The 18842-nt window shown below is 43.5% G+C and overlaps 1 protein-coding gene across 1 annotated transcript in view; it reads right to left on the reverse strand.

Annotated features, from left to right (window-relative positions):
- The window catches only part of SLC6A17 (solute carrier family 6 member 17), a 55113-nt gene extending 40279 nt beyond the window's left edge, over positions 1-14834 (reverse strand). Inside the window, exon 1 of the mRNA XM_044285674.1 lies at positions 14552-14834. Within this exon, the coding sequence (XP_044141609.1) occupies positions 14552-14834 (283 nt within the window). The remainder of the gene's footprint in view (positions 1-14551) is intronic.
- Between the last annotated feature and the right edge of the window lie 4008 nt (positions 14835-18842).

An 18842-nucleotide genomic window follows, 5' to 3' on the forward strand; every position in this document is an offset into this window, starting at 1 on the left:
GAGCGACTTAGGCCCAGTCTGTGGATGCTGTGTGCGAGCAGGTTAGAGCCTGGTCTGCGGACTCGGGAAGCGAGCGACTGGGGCCCAGTCTGTGGATGCTGTGTGCGAGCAGGTTGGAGCCTGGTCTGTGGACTCGGGAAGCAAGCGACTTAGGCCCAGTCTGTGGACGCTGTGTGCGAGCAGGTTGGAGCCTAGTCTGTGGACTCGGGAAGTGAGCGACTGGGGCCCAGTCTGTGGACGCTGTGTGCGAGCAGCTTGGAGCCTAGTCTGTGGACTCGGGAAGCGAGCGACTGGGGCCCAGTCTGTGGACACTGTGTGCGAGCAACTTGGAGCCTAGTCTGTGGACTCGGGAAGAGAGCGACTGGGGCCCAGTCTGTGGACGCTATGTGCGAGTGACTGGGGCTGGTTAGTGTACACTGTGTGCGAGCAGCCAGCGAGGCGTGAATCCTTGTGTTCGCGTGTGGTGGAAGAAGGGTTGGATCCACTCTTCTTCAATGGGAACCAGACAGTCAAAGGCTCTGAAAGAGGGAGGGCGATGACTGCAGTGGATATCATAGAGAGATGGTGTGGAGGAGGGGCATTGAGAGATATAAACAGAATTTTTATGAGAGCAGGTATGCCAAAATATGGTTGTTTAAATCTGGAAAGATGGAAAGAGTTCCAAAGGTAGACTAGAAGCAGTGGATTTAAACCTGTGAAAAAAAAAAACTGACACCATGAAGTAGAAAAAGTGGAAGAACATGGTGCAGCCTCAATGAAATTCGGTCCCCAGTGTCTCAAGTCATAGATGTACCAAAAGAGAGAGAGTTTCAATGTCGCTTAGTGGATTGCCTAATCCTCCTCCGTATGTTAGTGCACCCCCAGCACCCTCTGCTTCGGTGAAGGGACAGAAGCAAGCTCCTCTAGAGAGACCCATGACAATGCAGGGTAACATTATAAATACTTCAGAATGTGTAAAGTGCTTTGTGTAACCCGCCCTGGAGGCTATTAAAGGCATTTGATTAGCTTGTCAAGCAAACCCCTAATATATATATAGATCATCCAGTGAGGGATCTTCACATTTGACACTTACGGTATAAAGGAATATAGTCTAATGTAGAGTTGCAGTGATCCCTGTCCCAGATATTGCTTTGGCAGCCATGTGGTTTAATCCCTGATGTTAGAAGAGCATGGCAGCTTGCCCCTGTATTTAATGCTGTCTCCCCCAAGAACATACTGCAGCTACAATGCAGTATCAAGATCGATCTCCGTCTGACATCTACCCTAGTGGCTATAGTCCTAGATATGTCAGTGCGTACTGTGGCTATTGGCGATTTATCAGTGCATCCAGTGATTGGTTTTAACCAGAAACATCTTTCAAGTTATAGACAGTGATAAAGTGAAGTTTAGACTTCTGATCATATAAATTACCATGCTTGTCTTCTGTCCCAGGAACTCTGATGTTGATGTCCTTAGGGTTGTTTCCATACCCAATTTTTTTATTCGGTTTCCATAACATAAAAAAGTATTGCGATACTCGATACTACGTGAAAAAAATAAAATGCCCAAAAAAGCCACGTGCATTCCGCATTTTATGGAACGTCCAGCCCATAATAGAACAGTCCTATTCTACTTTTTGGGGGGACAAGGTGACAAAAAAAAAAAAAAGGCGAATCTTGCAGTTTTTATTATATTTTTTATCTTTCACAGCGTTTACCGTATAGCAGATGTTTTTTAATGTTTTAATAGTTTGGACTTTTTGGACGTGGCGATGTGTAATATTTTAATTATTTATTGTTTATAAATTTAATATGTAAAATTGGGAAAGGGGGTGATTTACACTTAATATTTTGGTGTCTTTTTTTTTTTTTTAGTTTATTTAACAGCTATTTGCCGTCGTAGGGGCTAGAACCTAGGATCTTTTAATCCCTTGTCCTATTTACCCTAATAGAGCTCTATCAGGGTGAATAGGACTTCACACTCTCCCTGTTGCCCTGTGCATAGTACACAAAGCTGCAGGGAGCGGACTATGGCAGATCAGAAGCTGCCACTGCCACCAATGAGAGGAGGTGAGGGGACTCCAATGCCACCAATGTTTTTAATACATTGAGAGCACGGAGGAGGGGAGGGGCTGTGGCCATTGCGCCACTAATGATAATTAATGTCGCCACCAATGATAATTAATGTTTAATATACAAATACAGCTGGCGGCAAAAACACATTGCCGGCACCCGACCTCTGACCGGGCACTGCTATCAGCGGCAGTTAACCCCTCAGGTGCGGCACATGAGGGGTTAATTGCCGCGGATCGCAGCACCCTGTCAGAGGCAGGGTGCCGGCAATGTGTTTCTGCCACCGCCTGCATTTGTAATGCATTAAACATTAATTATCATTGGTGGCGCAGTGGCCACAGCCCCTCCCCTCCCCCGCACTATCATTGGAGGCAGCAGCACAGGGGGAGGGAGAGACTGCTTCCTTCTCCGCTGTGCTGCTGAGGGAACATGGCGCACACTGAGAGCAGCGCGATCCATATTCTCTGATACTGGGCTGTGCAGTAGCACAGCCTAGTATCAATAAAAGACAAATCCCGGTATCGTATTGATACCGGGCTAAAAGTATCGATTGGGTATCGAAAGTTCAATACTCGAAATAACCCTAGATGTTCTGAAGTTATAGATGTGTGTTGTAAATGATGACTGAATAGAATATGTGCTGTGTATAATTCGTTGGTGAAGGAGAATGTAAGTACTTAAAGTTCAAAGTTTTTGATACATGCAGCATGTTGGTAATGATATTCTTTAGAATTGGGTTAAAGAATATCCACATGGCAAAAGAGGATTGTCACATTTGGTATTGTGTGCACATTTTTTTTCATTTTTGCAAACTAAAGGTTTTATGAGTTCTATTTTTACAGCTCTACTTAGTGGACAAAAGCCTGGATGATCTTGTTAATATGCTTTCTCCAAAATGATTTGGTGGGGATTAGGGCTGCAGTAAACGATTATTTAAGTAATTGAGTATTCTATCGATTATTTTTTACAATTAATCAATTAATCTAATAAGAAAACCCTTCTAAGGCTACTTTTACACTTGCGGCAGTGATCCGGCAAGCAGTTCGGTCGACGCAACTGCCTGCCGGATCAGGTAATCTGCTTGCAAATGGACAGCATTTGTAGACGGATCCGGATGTGGATCCGTCTCACAAATGCATTGCAAGAATGGATCCGTCTGTCCGTTTGTAATACAGACAAACAGATCAGTTTCTCTCTTTATTTTTTTTTATTTTTACCAGTCTGTGCATGGACAGATCCAGCATTGCGGTATTTTGAATGTCGGATCCAGGCACTAATACATTCCTATGGAAAAAAATGCAAGTGTTCCGGATTTTTGGCCAGATATAAAACCGTAGCATGCTGCGGTATTATCTCCGTCCTGAACAGTCAAAAAGACTGAACTGAAGACATCCTGATGCATCCTGAACGAATTGGTCTCCATTCAGAATGCATGGGGATAAAACTGATCAGTTATTTTCCGGTATTGAGCCCCTATGACGAACTATGCCGGAAAAGAAAAACGCTAGTGTGAAAGTACCCTTAAAATAACATATTGCTTTATAAAAATGTCCCCCTTTCCCAGGGCCTCCTATGCCATCCACCATGTCCCCCACTCCCCCAGTGCCATCAGATCAGCAGCCCCTCCATGCCATGTCCCCCAGTGCCCCTATGATGGCGCTGCCATCAGCCCCTCCATGCCATCCAGATTGCCATGATGTCCCGCTTCCCCAGTGCCTCCATGCCATCCACCATGTCCCCTAGATCAGCCCCTCCATGTGCCAAATCACAGGTGCCCCCATTAACCCCTCTCCCCCAGCCAATAATGTTATACATGCTAAATCAAAGGTGCCCCCATTTTCCCATATCAAATCACAGGTGCCACCATTTACTCCCCCCTCTGCCACTGCTGCCTCTGCTAACTTTATACTTACCTTTCAGTGCAGAGTGCACCGACACATGGAGTCCATAGGAGACGCGTCTTTAGCCCAGCATGCACTAGGGACCTGACGTCACACAGAGTCAGCCAGCGTGCTGACGATGTGTGAGCGCTAGGTCCTGCAGCGCGGTGCCGACGGGAGGCTACGGAGGGGTGAGTTAGAAGCTTAATTTCACTCACGCTCCGTGGTCATGCGATTTAAACAAATCCTGGGGGCAATTTTTTTGTGTCCGTCGGAATTGCTCCTCCTTTTCGGATTTTAGGGAGAAAGCTACCGATTTGGAGTTGAGATTTCTCCGGTGTGGTTATCCCCAGAGGCTGGTGTCCTCGGTGTACCAGCATGCTGCATCTTGTACGCGGGAATTCCTTCTTAATCCTAGGACGGGAGATGATGCTGAAGGACAGACTCGCTTAATTGCGACATTTGATGCTGCTAATGGCCCGGTGATGGACATTCTACATAAACATTGGGGCATTCTCCAGATGGACAAGGATGTAGGACACCTTTTCGGAGATGCCCCAGCTGTTACGTTTCGTAGAGGCCGCAATTTGAAGGACCGACTTGTCCATAGCTTTTTTCAAACCCCACGTTCAGGCAGCTGGCTGGAGGGCTCAATAGAAGGCACAGTCCGTTGCGGCAGTTGTATTGCATGCAACTCCATTAAAACAAGGAAAGTATTTGTCAGCACCAAGTCCTACAGTATCAGATCCTTTGTGAACTGTAGGTCGTCTGGATTAGTGTATCTGGCCACCTGTAAATGCGGGTTGCAATACGTGTTTAAAACCATCCGCAAATTCCAAACGCAGGATTGGGGAACACCTTAATGACATTAGAAAGGAGGCGGACACCCCAATTGCACGTCATGTCTATGTACTACATGCAGGTGATGTCCGTGCGGTTACCTTCCATGGGGTGGTTAGACCATCAACCAAAGGAGTTAATCTCGACCAGAGGGTTCTCCAAAAGGAAGCCCAGTGGACGTTCAGGCTGGGCACTGTCTGACCACAGGGATTGAATGATCACATTTCATTCACCTGCTTTATTGAATAGCCATTATGCAGCTCTCTCTTTGAATAGAGTGAATCTCTTGGATGAAGGGGTCTGCCTGGTCATTTTCATATAGCTATGTTGTACCGTGTTCCTTTTTAACATTTGTCCCGTTGGCATACTTTTTGTCAGCTTCTGTTTGCACTTTGCTAATGTTTTCAGCAGTTGACCCCGGTTTTGAAATTTTCTTGGGGTTGCTCCTGCTGTTGTACAAGTATACACTCGGTTTGTCATTTTGATTAATTGTGCAGTGCCCTGCACTTTCTATATCATTTATGAGTGTTACTTTCTTCTTTTCATTCTGATTGTCACATTGTTGCGCTTAGCACCTGCAGGTTTCATATACGGTAGCTGTTTTGCAGCTTTCCTGACAGGTTCAGTGTCTAGAGCACATACAATGTTACATTGATTAGGGTTTCTGTCATCAGGGCACATTTGATTATAGCCACAGGGCATTGGGTGGCTTTTTATGTATTTATCCCCTACTCATTGGTCCCTTCCTTGCAGGTACCTGTATTAATGCCATCCCTTTCTATTTATATGGGGCAGGTGACTCTTCTAGGCATAGGAGCAGCGCTGCTGGGCGGGCTCTTTGCTGTTATGCCGCCTCTTGAGCAGCGCTGCTGGCTCGCGCGTCACCGTTGGCCCCCTCCCCTTTGGGGGGCAGAGCTTAGTGCTGCTTGCTCACGTGTCATCATTGGCCCCTCCCCTTGGGGCAGAGCTTATCCTTAAAAAACAAAACATTGCGGCAAGCGGCCGCTTCACAGCCGGAGGGGTCACACACCTTCAATGTGGCAGATGCACCTACTAGCTACCTAACCTACCAGCGCATTCTTTGTACTCCTGATGATTTGCTACCAATGAAACGCGTTGAGTATGACGCTTTAGATGTAGGTTATTAGTTCCTAATAGGCAGCTCAGGGTGTTTTTACTAGTGTTATGCTGTGTTGCACTGCACCGGGCATTTATGGTGTATGTACGCCACACATGCATTACTGGCTCACATTAGGCAACCTGGGACTTTGGTTGCCCCCTAACTAGTGTGCCATGTACACCCTGCTCTTGGGGTGATATTCAGCAGTCTGGCAGTGACACCCGGTTATGAATGTTCGGATTGAACATCCAGATGTCACGCTTTTTGCCTTCTGCACTGCTGAGATATCCCCTTCAGTTTCTAACTAATTGCCCAAGTTGGGATATTTGCACCTGATCTGATTAGCCAAGACCTCTGTGTTTACAGTCCTCTGGATATCTCAGATCTAGGTACTCAATCCTGGTGCTTGTGTGTAGGTACTCAGGCTTTTTGTGTTACACACTGTTTTAATAATTAATAAAGGTTCATTTTTAGTATAGTGTTCCTCCACTGTCAGTGAATCACTTTATGTAGGTACGTAAACACCCCCCAAAAAATTCAGCCCGTGATTTTTTTTTATGTCTCTTGGCTGCTATTTTGTATATGATTTCTTAAGGGATGGCTGAAATTCTTGCTGGCGGAATTGATAAGGAAGAATGGGACAGTGAGGCAAAGCTTGTCTTTTCAAAAGCTCAGTTACCCAGCACTAGTACCTCCGTTACGGGGGCTTTCAAAGAAAATGAAGGGGGCTGGTAGGAAAACCAGACCCTTGAGACCTATCTGAGCAACAAAATCATTCCAAGAGGTCTTAGGATCCCACTAACCCCTGTTGCACGCTTGAGATCGCCTGAATTCATCAAAAAGTGGGAAGCTGAATCCATAGAGTCTTCCCTCAGGCTGATGGTTCTCATGTTGGAGGGTGAAAAGTCCCTCTTTGAGAAGAACATGACCATTTTGCAGGAGCAGATTCAAGCTGCCAAAAAGTTTTCCACACAAGCCGATTTTCCTAAAAAGGCACAAGCACTAGAGCAGGCCATTCAAAAGGTATACTGCACAGCTGAAGGACAGAAAACACTCCCAATATCTGCGTGATACTGCTGATTTTAGAGAAGGGCGTTTGTTCGATTATAAAACAAAACAAATCAGAGTCCTTGAAGGCGAGGAAGGAACAGTAGCAATGTGCCCCCCCCCCCCCCATTCCTGACCTAGATGGTCCTTCAGATGAACTACAAATCATTAATTTATCTGACAGGGTTCTTACGAGTGCAGAATTGAATGTCCTTAAAGGGAGCCTTTCACCTTAAATGACTTTTATACACCACAAACATCATGATATCCATTACATTCCCCATATTATAATCTTACATTTCATATTGCTGTCCATCGCCTATTTTCTCTTAAAAATGCTTTTATTCCATATTCTAATTAGGTTCTGCAGGTGCCGAGGGCCAGCGTTTATGCGGCCGGTGCCCATTCCCCACAGCACTGTTCAAATCAAACCCGTCCTGTTTCACCCCTCTGGCATGCCCTAGGTACTTCAGATTCCATCCTCCCGTCATTGACAAATCCGGCGCCTGCGCGGTTCAACATAATCCCTGTGCCTGCGCACTCCATTACCCACTAGGCTAGGGCAGAGGCAGCAGAGCGTTTAATGCGCATGCACCGTGGTACAGGCCGTACCTCCCAATCTAGCCAGCGGAAGTAAACTGCTGCATGTGCATTAAACACTCTGCTGCCTCTGCCCATAGTGGGTTATGGAGTGTGCAGGGGCGAGGATTATGTTGAACGGCGCAGGCGCCGAATTTGTCAATGTCGGGAGGATGGAATCTGAAGAACCTAGGGCGGACCAGAGGGGTGAAAGGGAAGGGGTTTTATTTGAACAGCCCCAAGGCATAAACGCCGCCCCTGGGCACCTTCAGAACCTAATTACTATATGGAATAATAGCAATTTTAAGAGAAAATAGGCGATGGACAGCAATATGAAAGGTAAGATTATAATATGGGGAATGTAATGGATATCATGCTAGTTGTGGTGTATAATGGTCATTTTAGGTGAAAGACTCCCTTTAAGAAAGGCTTGTCTTTTGTTCCTACCCATTCCTTTGACCTGTTCGGATGGGTCAAGGATTTGAAACTATTCGTCAGAAAATTAAAATGGAAAAAGTTCTTCTCCAACCACGATAAGCGTCAATGTGCTGAGCTGGGTTTGGAAGTGTCAGATTTGGCGGACATGAGAAACATAGAATGGTGTCGGCAGATAAGAACCATTTGGCCCATCTAGTCTGCCCAATATACAAACTGGATTCCCAAAAAGTTGGGACACTAAACAAATTGTGAATAAAAACTGAATGCAATGATGTGGAGATGGCAAATGTCAATATTTTATTTGTAATAGAACGTAGATGACAGATCAAACGTTTAATCCGAGTAAATGTATCATTTTAAAGGAAAAATACGTTGATTCAAAATTTCACGGTGTCAACAAATCCCCAAAAAGTTGGGACAAGTAGCAATAAGAGGCTGAAAAAAGTAAATTTGAGCATAACGAAGAGCTGGAAGACCAATTAACACTAATTAGGTCAATTGGCAACATGATTGGATATAAAAAGGGCTTCTCAGAGTGGCAGTGTCTCTCAGAAGCCAAGATGGGTAGAGGATCACCAATTCCCACAATGTTGCGCAGAAAGATAGTGGAGCAATATCAGAAAGGTGTTACCCAGCGAAAAATTGCAAAGACTTTGCATCTATCATCACTGTGCATAACATCATCCGAAGATTCAGAGAATCTGGAACAATCTCTGTGCGTAAAGGTCAAGGCCGTAAAACCATACTGGATGCCCGTGATCTCCGGGCCCTTAAACGACACTGCACCACAAACAGGAATGTGTAAAGGAAATCACAGAATGGGCTCAGGAATACTTCCAGAAACCATTGTCAGTGAACACAATCCATCGTGCCATCTGCCGTTGCCAGCTGAAACTCTACAGTGCAAAGAAGAAGCCATTTCTAAGCAAGATCCACAAGCTCAGGCGTTTTCACTGGGCCAGGGATCATTTAAAATGGAGTGTGGCAAAATGGAAGACTGTTCTGTGGTCAGACGAGTCACAATTCAAAGTTCTTTTTGGAAATCTGGGACGCCATGTCATCCGGACCAAAGAGGAGAAGGACAACCCAAGTTGTTATCAACGCTCAGTTCAGAAGCCTGCATCTCTGATGGTATGGGGTTGCATGAGTGCGTGTGGCATGGGCAGCTTGCATGTCTGGAAAGGCACCATCAATGCAGAAAAATATATTCAGGTTCTAGAACAACATATGCTCCCATCCAGACGTCATCTCTTTCAGGGAAGACCCTGCATTTTTCAACAAGATAATGCCAGACCACATTCTGCATCAATCACAACATCATGGCTGCGTAGGAGAAGGATCCGGGTACTGAAATGGCCAGTCTGCAGTCCAGATCTTTCATCTATATAGAACATTTGGCGCATCATAAAGAGGAAGGTGCAACAAAGAAGGCCCAAGACGATTGAACAGTTAGAGGCCTGTATTAGACAAGAATGGGAGAGCATTCCTATTTCTAAACTTGAGAAACTGGTCTCCTCGGTACCCAGACGTCTGTTGAGTGTTGTAAGAAGAAGGGGAGATGCCACACAGTGGTGAAAATGGCCTTGTCCCAACTTTTTGGGGATTTGTTGACACCATGAAATTCTGACTCAACATATTTTTTCCTTAAAATGGTACATTTTCTCAGTTTAAACTTTTGTTCCGTGATTTATGTTCTATTCTGAATGAAATATTAGAAGTTGGCACCTCCACATCATTGCATTCAGTTTTTATTCACGATTTGTATAGTGTCCCAACTTTTTGGGAATCCGGTTTGTACTGAATACTATGAATACCCCCTGGCCCTATCTTATATGAAGGATGGCCTTATGCCTATCCCATGCATTCTTAAACTCCTCCACTGTATTTGCAGCTACCACTTCTGCAGGAAGGCTATTCCATGCATCCACTACTCTCTCAGTAAAGTAATACTTCCTGATATTACTTTTAAACCTTTGCCCCTCTAATTTAAAACTATGTCCTCCTGTAGCAGTTTTTCTTTTTTAAAATATTCTCTCCTCTTTTACCTTGTAGATTCCCTTTATGTATTTAAAAGTTTCTATCATATTCCCTCTGTCTCGTCTTTCTTCCAAGCTATACATGTTAAGGTCCTTTAATCTTTCCTGGCAAGTTTTATCCTGCAATCCATGTACCAGTTTAGTAGCTCCTCTCTGAACTCTCTCCAAAGTATCAATATCCTTCTGGAGATATGGTCTCCAGTACTGCGCACATTACTCCAAATGAGGTCTCACTAGTGCTCTGTAGAGCGGCATGAGCACCTCCCTCTTTCTACTGGTAATACCTCTCCCTATACACCCAAGCATTCTGCTAGCATTTCCAGCTGCTCTATGACATTGTTTGCCTACCTTTAAGTCTTCTGAAATAATGATCCCTAAATCCCTTTCCTCAGATACTGAGGTTAGGACTGTATCACTGATTTTATATTCTGCTCTTGGGTTTTTACGCCCCAGGTGCATTATCTTGCACTTCTCAACATTACATTTTAGTTGCCAGATTTTTGACCATTCCTCTAGTTTCCCTAAATCTTTTTTTATTTGGTGCATCCCTCCAGGAACATCAACCCTGTTACAAATCTTTGTGTCATCAGCAAAAATACACACCTTACCATCAAGGGCTTCTGCAATTTCAATGATAAAGATATCAAACAATATGGGTCCCAGAACAGATCCCTGAGGTACCCCACTGGTAACAAGACCATGGTCTGACTATACTCTATTGACTACAACCCACTGTTGTCTGTCCCTCAGCCACTGCCTAATCCATTCAACAATATGGGAGTCCAAGCTCAAAGACTGCGATTTATTGATAAGCCTTCTATGTGGGACAGTATCAAAAGCCTTACTAAAGTCTACATAAGCAATGTCTACTGCACCTCCGCCATCTATTATTTTAGTCACCCAATCAAAAAAATCGATAAGATTAGTTTGACATGATCTCCCTGAAGTAAACCCATGCTGTTTTTCATCTTTCAATCCATGGGATTTTAGATGTTCCACAATCTTCTCCTTAAGTATGGTTCCAATTAATTTCCCCACTATTGATGTCAGGCCTACAGTTGACCGATTCCTCCCTACTACCTTTCTTGTGAATGGGCACAACATTTGCTAATTTCCAATCTTCTAGGACGACTTCCTGTTACCAGTGATTGGTTAAATAAATCTGTGAGGAATTTGAGTGAGCGTAGTGCAGGGTCCCTTTACCACTCTCAAAAAACAATCTAACCTCAATCTGCCGATTAGTGACACCACACCCATGGACGTCTTTTTAAAAGTGGTTGTAGATTAACTAAAATCGTTGGAGGGTAGGCGATACAGGAATAATAATCTCACGAGGGATGAGCTAAATGGTCTGCTGTCACTTGAGAAGGACACGTCTATTGTTATAAAGGCAGCTGACAAAGGGGGCAATATAGTGGTCCTGGGGTGTGATCAGTACCTCAGGATGTGCCTGGATATTCTGAAAGATCAGGATTGTTATGGCATTCTGCAAGCTAATCCTAAAGGGGAATATCTTAAGGAATTGAGGGACATTTTATCATCAGTATTGTCCTCAAATCTAATTAATAAAACTGAGTTCCAGGTGCTGTTACCCACTCACCCCCAGCTGGCTTGCTTTTATAGCCTGCCCAAAGTCCATAAGGGGCTACATCCCCTAAAGGGTAGGCCAATCGTGTCCGGCACCAATAGTCTCACCCAGCAGATCAGCAATTATGTAGATATCATCCTCAGACCTATTGTCCTGTCCCTGCCCTCCTACGTTAGGGACTCTATGGAGATTGTGAACAAGTTGGATGGCCTCTACGTAGACGAAAATACCTTGCTGGCCAGTCTTGACGTGGAGGCCCTCTATAGTTCCATTCCCCATAGTGAAGTGTTTGAGGCTGTCTATTTATTTTTAAAAGAACGAGGCAATTCATTTGATAACCACAACCGTTTTGTTCTTCATCTCCTTGAATTCATTTTGCACCATAATGTTTTCCTATTTGATCGACGTTTTTACAACCAGCTCAGGGGTGTTGCCATGGGGAGTCCATGTTCTCCGTCTTTCACCAATCTGTACATGGGCTGGTGGGAGAGAACGGTGGTGTTTGGGGATGTTTGCGGTGTGGTCCCCTTTCATCATATTGTGGCTCAGATATATAGATGATGTAATCATATTTTGGAATGGCACCAAGGACCATTTCAGTAAGGGCTCGTTCACACAACCGTGCCGTTTCCTGCGGAATGCAAAAATGGATGCCACCCGTGTGCCTTCCGCAATTTGTGGAATGGAACAGGAGGTTCATTATAGAAATGCCTATTCTTGTCTGCAAAATGGACAAGAATAGGACATGCCTCATAATTTTTGCGGGGCCACAGAGCGGAGCAATGGATTAGCGGACCCATTGAAATTAATGGTTCCGTATACGGACCATATGCAGAACACAGAAAACGGCCTGTATACAGAACGCAAAATACGTGAAGAAGCCCTAAGTTTGTGAAGGCCTTTAATGTTAACAATTACGACCTGTTTTTCACTTCTGAGATTGATCTGGTGCAGATCGCATTTGTCACAGGAAGTGTCTGTGTATAAATAGGTGAATAACTATGCCGACTATAACGCGGATTTAAAAAATGAAGGTAAAAATCTACTTCTGTCAGCTGCAGGGGTGGAGGGAGGGTGACTCTCTCTGCAGATAAAACTCAGATAGTACAGTGCTGCTCTCTTAGAGTGAGGTGTTCAAAGGGACACACCCCTGATCCAATAAAGGCCACTGTTAAGGGGACTGGCCCCTGTGGAGGTCACTGTCAAGGGGGTGGTATGCTGTGAAAGTCACTGTTAAAGGGGAAGGCTGCTGTAATGTTGTAAAGGTCAAAGTTAAGGTGGTGGGCTGTTGTGGAGGTCCAATTTTAAGGGACAGGGCACTGTGGGGGGGGGGGTCACTGTTTTGGGAGCGGGGTGCTGTCGATGTCACTGTTATAGTGGATAGTGTTGATATCTTTTAACGAGACACACAAACGTTAAATGAAATAGATTAAATATACCCAAGCGAGGTCGGGTCCTTCAGCTAGTATTAGAGATATATATATATATAATTACCGATACCAATTATTGTGTGGTAATGTTTTTACTTCAAATTTCATTTAGTCTTAAGGGAGAGTTATCAAACTTTGTACAAAGAAATAGCGGCGCAGTTGCTGATAGCAATGAAAAAAATTAAAGCAGGAATTTGGTTGCTATGGACAACTGCTTTACTTTTCCTTTGTACAAGGGTTAATAAATTAATAAATGGGCATATAACAGTGCTTCCCAACCAATGTGCCTCCAGCTGTTGCAAAACTACAACTCCCAGCATGCCCGCTCAGCTTTTGGATGTGCAGGCATGCTGGGGAGGTGTAGTTTTGCAACAGCTGGAGGCACACTGGTTGGGGATCACTATTTTATGCCCATCTCAGCGGTATTGACAGGTGTCGGACCCCCGCTGATCTGATATGTCCTGGGTCAAATATCTCAGAAAAACCTTTATAATCCACTACTTTGCCACTATATTTCATGTTAAACTTTGTTTATGCCACCTTGTAGTGCAGTATATGTTCAGAGCATATGGTAAAAACATATAGGCTAGATATAATGTATAGGCCTAATGAACACAAGTGTATGCCATAATATATACATACATTACATATGTTAAAACAACATATAACTGACTATACTTGACAATAAAATAAAAAAAGGACACTCTTTTGGCTTACATCGGGTCCACAGACGTGCACCGATAAACCTGGCATATATGTCATTCCCAATGTATCTAAGTGCAAAAAAAATGCTGCATAGTAAAAATGCTTTCAAAAATAGAAGCGTTAATAGTTTATTTTTATTATTTAACAAAATGCTAAGTGAATGAACAAAAGCGAAATTTAAATCCAATCAATATTTGGTGTGACCACTCTTTGCAAAACAGCTTTTATTATTCTCGGCAGAACAGTTTTTGCAGGGAGGATTTTCCAAACATCTTGGAGAACTAAACACAGATCTTCTATGGATGTAGGCTTTCTAAAGTCCTTCTATCTCTTCATGTAATCCCAGGCAGACTTGACAATGTTGAGATGAATGCACTGTGGGGCCACTGTGGAGTCCTGGAAGTCATGATATGGTCCTCATAAAGCCCTGATCTCTACATTATTGGGTCTATCTGGGATTAAGTGAAAAGACAGAAGTATTTGAGCAAGCCTACAACCACATAAGATCTGTTGTTAGTTCTCCAAGAGGTATGGAAACGTTCTCTGCAGAGTTCCTTCAAAAACTGCACACGGGTACCTAGAATTGTTGAAGGCAAGGGATGATCATGCCAAATATTGATTTGATTTGAATTTCTCTTTTGTTTATTAACTTTGCATTTCATTGATAAAAAAAACAACTAATATTAATATATATATATATATAATTATTATTTTTTTTTCTTTTTTTTTTTTCTTTGTGTGTGTTACAACAACAGTAAATTGACACACACTGCATATTGTCCAATATATTCTTCTAAATGTAAATGCACCATACTGGCTTTTAATCTCTGAACCTACCTCCACCATTTTTCTGGCACAGATATGGAAATCGCCAAACGTTCCCCAGACCCACAGAGTATCCAATTTGTGCTAATATGTATTGTAGCTTGTTGTTCCATGCTGGTCTGTCTTCTAATTCTGAAGTATCTTCCAGCTCTTTTGCTCTACTCTCCTCGCCAGACACATTAAGAGCGCTCGCCTTGTGATCAATTGGTTCCTCATGGGCCAATAGGTCAGCGACAGATTCTGTGACAGGTTGGTTGCTATGCTCTCGCTGAGACACTTTACTGCTTTTAGGCATTTGGAAAAATGTAGGTTCCAGAAGACCAAGGGAGATGCTGGAGCACGAACGTAATCCAGCCCAAGGAGTTATTTAATACTGGTTTCCATGCAATATTGACCTGAAATAAAGACACATTTAATGGCTTTACAAATTCTGTAGATAATAAACTTTGTGGAAAAAGCTGTGATACTGTCCGACATAACTAATGAGTTCTTTGACCTTAAAACAAACAGGGGGGCTTTCCTATACGCCAGTCTTGATCCCCGATGCACTGGACAAAGATGCATCAAATTTATTAAGAGGAAGATGCCTCTTAATAAATTAGACGCATTTCGGGCACTCCGTGTGCCAAAAACTCTAAGTTTTGCCAGCCAGGAGATGGCACAGACTTGAACTACAACGAACACTAGTTTCCAGCCTAAATAATAGCAAATCCTGCCTCCTCTCCCACTAAGCACTGCCCCTTTTCTCACCAATTTAGAAAAGTGTCGAGATGCTAAAAAAGTCCCAAATTATGGTGCAAATATGTGCCATAATTTGCAACTTTTTACAGTCACAATAATAGTGTAAACACATTAATAAATGCCTGTCAGTGTCCAAATAAGTGATAATCTAATAGTTACCCAGAATGCTGTGTATTGCATGCTTAAAATGCCAATTATCAAAACCTACATAAGTTTATTCTTCTGCTAAATCTCAAGAGTTGTAGAAGGGAAATGACATTACTGCAGCTCAGATGTAGGATTTACAGATTGCTGTAGAGGGCAGCCTGTAACCTGTGGGCAGAAATGCATTCTACTGAATTCCATTTCGTTCAGTTCGGTTTTGTCCCCATTGACAATAAATGGGGACAAATCTGAAGCGTTTTCATCCGCTATTGAGATCCTATGACAGATATCAATAGTGGAATTGAAAACGCTGGTGTGAAAGTAGCCTAACCCACTTATGGCCCTCTAAATTCCTACCCCAAATGCTTGGTAACAAAGAAAGAAACTACTATCGTTATTACTATTATAATATTACATTAGAGAATTGTGATTTAAGCAAAACTTATATAATTCTGTAAAGTTGCTCCAAAGTTAATAGCTACAAACCTGCTGACAGATGCCCAGAAATGGTTGCTTATACATTAAATGGAATGGGATAAGAGGGAGGAAACTTGGGAATACTGGTAGACTGCAAATAATGCCAAGGAGCAGCTGCTAAAGTAAGTATAATGTTAGGGTGTATACAGGAGAAAAATCTGTGACTCAAATATGGTAAAGCAGTCCAATACAGTGACATAGGTATAAAGGTCACACGGACTGCAATTGCAATTCATCCTTGCCCCAAGTAGAGGGGAGCCCACAGGCCTCCCGCACCACATTGGGACTCTCCACTTAGTAATAAAGCAGACCATATGTAAATCGCTCTGCTCCATCATAGACAGAACTGTACAGCTGCACTGTCCTCTGAATGCCCGCCCTGCACTGACTTCTATGGTCAATGCTGGGAGGAAAGAGGGAGTTACAGCCAGTACCCGCTGGAACCCAAGTATGCAACATTAACCCCTTTACTGCCCAAGAGCAGCATTGAATTAATTCCCTCCAAGTACACTGACATTAAACCAGGCATGTCCAAAGTGCGGCCCTCCAGCTGTTGCAAAACTACAACTCCCAGCATGCCTGGATAGCTTACATCTATTAGGGCATGCTGGGAGTTGTAGTTTTGCAACAGCTGGAGGGCCGCAGTTTGGACATGCCTGCATTAAACCCTTCACTTCCCTAGACCACTAGTGATTCTAATATTAACTCCTCCACTGCCTTATTCACCAACGACACAGAGGCTCAAAAAAAGCAATGCAGCTGAAAGTTACGGCCAGTTTCTATGAAGAGAAATTGTCAGGGGTACCTGGCGGGAGGGGGCTAAGCTGTACTTATGCACCAGGGCATTTGAGCTTTTAGCCACACTCCTGCTTCCATAAATGACTTCTAAAGCCACATCTTAAAGGGAACCTGTCACATTAAATATGATATTTGAGCTTCAGTCAGCATGTTATTCAGCAGGAGGAGCTGAGCAGACTGATATGTAGATTCAGCTTTAAAGTCTAGGAGGCGGTCCTATCAGTCATTGACAGTCTTCTCTCTCTGGCTGTGTATAGGACCGCTTCCTTGACTTCAAAGCCCAGAATGAGCAGGGATTTAAGGAAATGAAATACAAGTTGTGTCAATCTTTTGCCCAAAAAGTATATATCAATCAATCTACTCAGCTCCTCCTGCTTTATAACATGCTGCCTGTAGCTTTCATTGCATTTCCATATAGGTCCCACTACCCACCTGCCCATCATTCCATAAAAATCCAGGCCCAAAAGGGGACTTACAAAACCCCTTAGCAAATTACTCTTTGCTAGGGATACTCAGCTTTACTGAGTTTCTTATATCTCATCCAGCTTCTCCTGGAGGAGATATATACTTTCTGGAGCCTAGTACACAGAGATGAATCTTGGGGAAATACGTGTGCTGTCACTGGACATGTTCATCTTGGAAAGAAGACTCCTTAGAGATTATCTTATTAACATACTCCACTAAGGAGATATTAATTTCAGCAACATAGAAATAAATGTAGTAAAGCCGGCACTCTTCACTTGATTAACCACACTGAGGAGCGATATAGGTGTAGTATATTTATTTGTTTGTTTAGACTATGGTTATAGAGGTATGTTGTAAAAGTGATAGTAAAAAAAAATATATATATATATATTCCAGGAAAAAAAAAAAAGTAAAAAAGGGGTAAATTAGTTTAAGAAAAAAAAAAAAAGTTGATTAATTAAGAAATAGAAAAAATATACATGCATGAGGTGCATGAGATGTGTATCTTGTTTTCACCCTTTTAGGGGAAGGGGAGATTCATTGTATTTGCATCTAGATATCTTCACGGTTCGTCTGTCAGACGTATAGTTAATATGGGTGATTGCAGGTATGGGGATATATAGATGTATAGGTGTCAGATTGATCAGCCGGTGATCACTTTTACCATATAATTCTATACACTAATTGCCCAATGGCGAAATATTGTTCTGGGATCTCTAGTTCAATAATCTCTAAATATATCCATGTAGTGTTCAGTCCATATAATACATACAGTAGGAGGATGACAGTTAGTGATATATTTAGCTTCTCTCCTTGTTCGTATGCCAATCACTGTGGACCATGGGATGTATAGAGCAAAAAAATGAATGAAAAAATGGATGCATCAGTCAGTTTGTTATGCCTAGTGCGGCATCCTGCACGTTGTTAGGCTCACACCCGACTGAAGGTACCTTTCTCCGTTGATGCCGCTCGCTACAGCCACCGATGCGCCTTCCAGGATTGTCTCCTTTGGCGTCCCACGTGTCTCGGGTCTGTTCGGCGTTCGCTGAGTTCAAGGTGTTTGGGGAAGGTCTTAGAATGTGTGTCCGGTTAGAGCTTTTTTTGCGAGTCTGTCTTTTTTTTCTACCATACGTGTTTCGGGGGTCTTAACTGCCTCCTGACTGATACATCCATTTTTTCATTCATTTTATTGCACCTCAATACATCCCATGGTCCACAGTGATTGGCATAGACGACTGTTCAGGCCATTTTACTCCCTGGAAAAAGTCTAAGGCGTACCGATACGCCTTAGACTTTTCCTTGCTTTTCATCAGCGTATGGCGCGCTGTGAACGGCACAGGCAGCGCAGCGATGCTCCCTGTGCCCGCAGTAACCCATAGCAAAGCTCCAGACAGCAAGGAACTTTGCTATTGGTTAGTTTAGGCGGGCGCAGGGGCGATACTGGTCCTGCATCAGGGGAAGGCGGCGGGCGCTGGAAGAAGGAGGGGCCTGCTCCTGGGAAATGTTTGAATATGGAGTGCCGGGCGTGCTGCACAAGTACCCTGGTGGCGGTGCAGCTAAAGACTGGGGCCGGACATGAAGATAGACGCAGAACAAAGTGACAGCAGCATGTAACGTAACAATGTGTGTGATGTATGTAGTGCAGTGTGTGATCATCACACGCTGGACTACATACATC

This window comes from Bufo gargarizans, chromosome 3 (assembly GCF_014858855.1).
Source record: "Bufo gargarizans isolate SCDJY-AF-19 chromosome 3, ASM1485885v1, whole genome shotgun sequence".
In the NCBI taxonomy this organism is placed as follows: domain Eukaryota; kingdom Metazoa; phylum Chordata; class Amphibia; order Anura; family Bufonidae; genus Bufo; species Bufo gargarizans.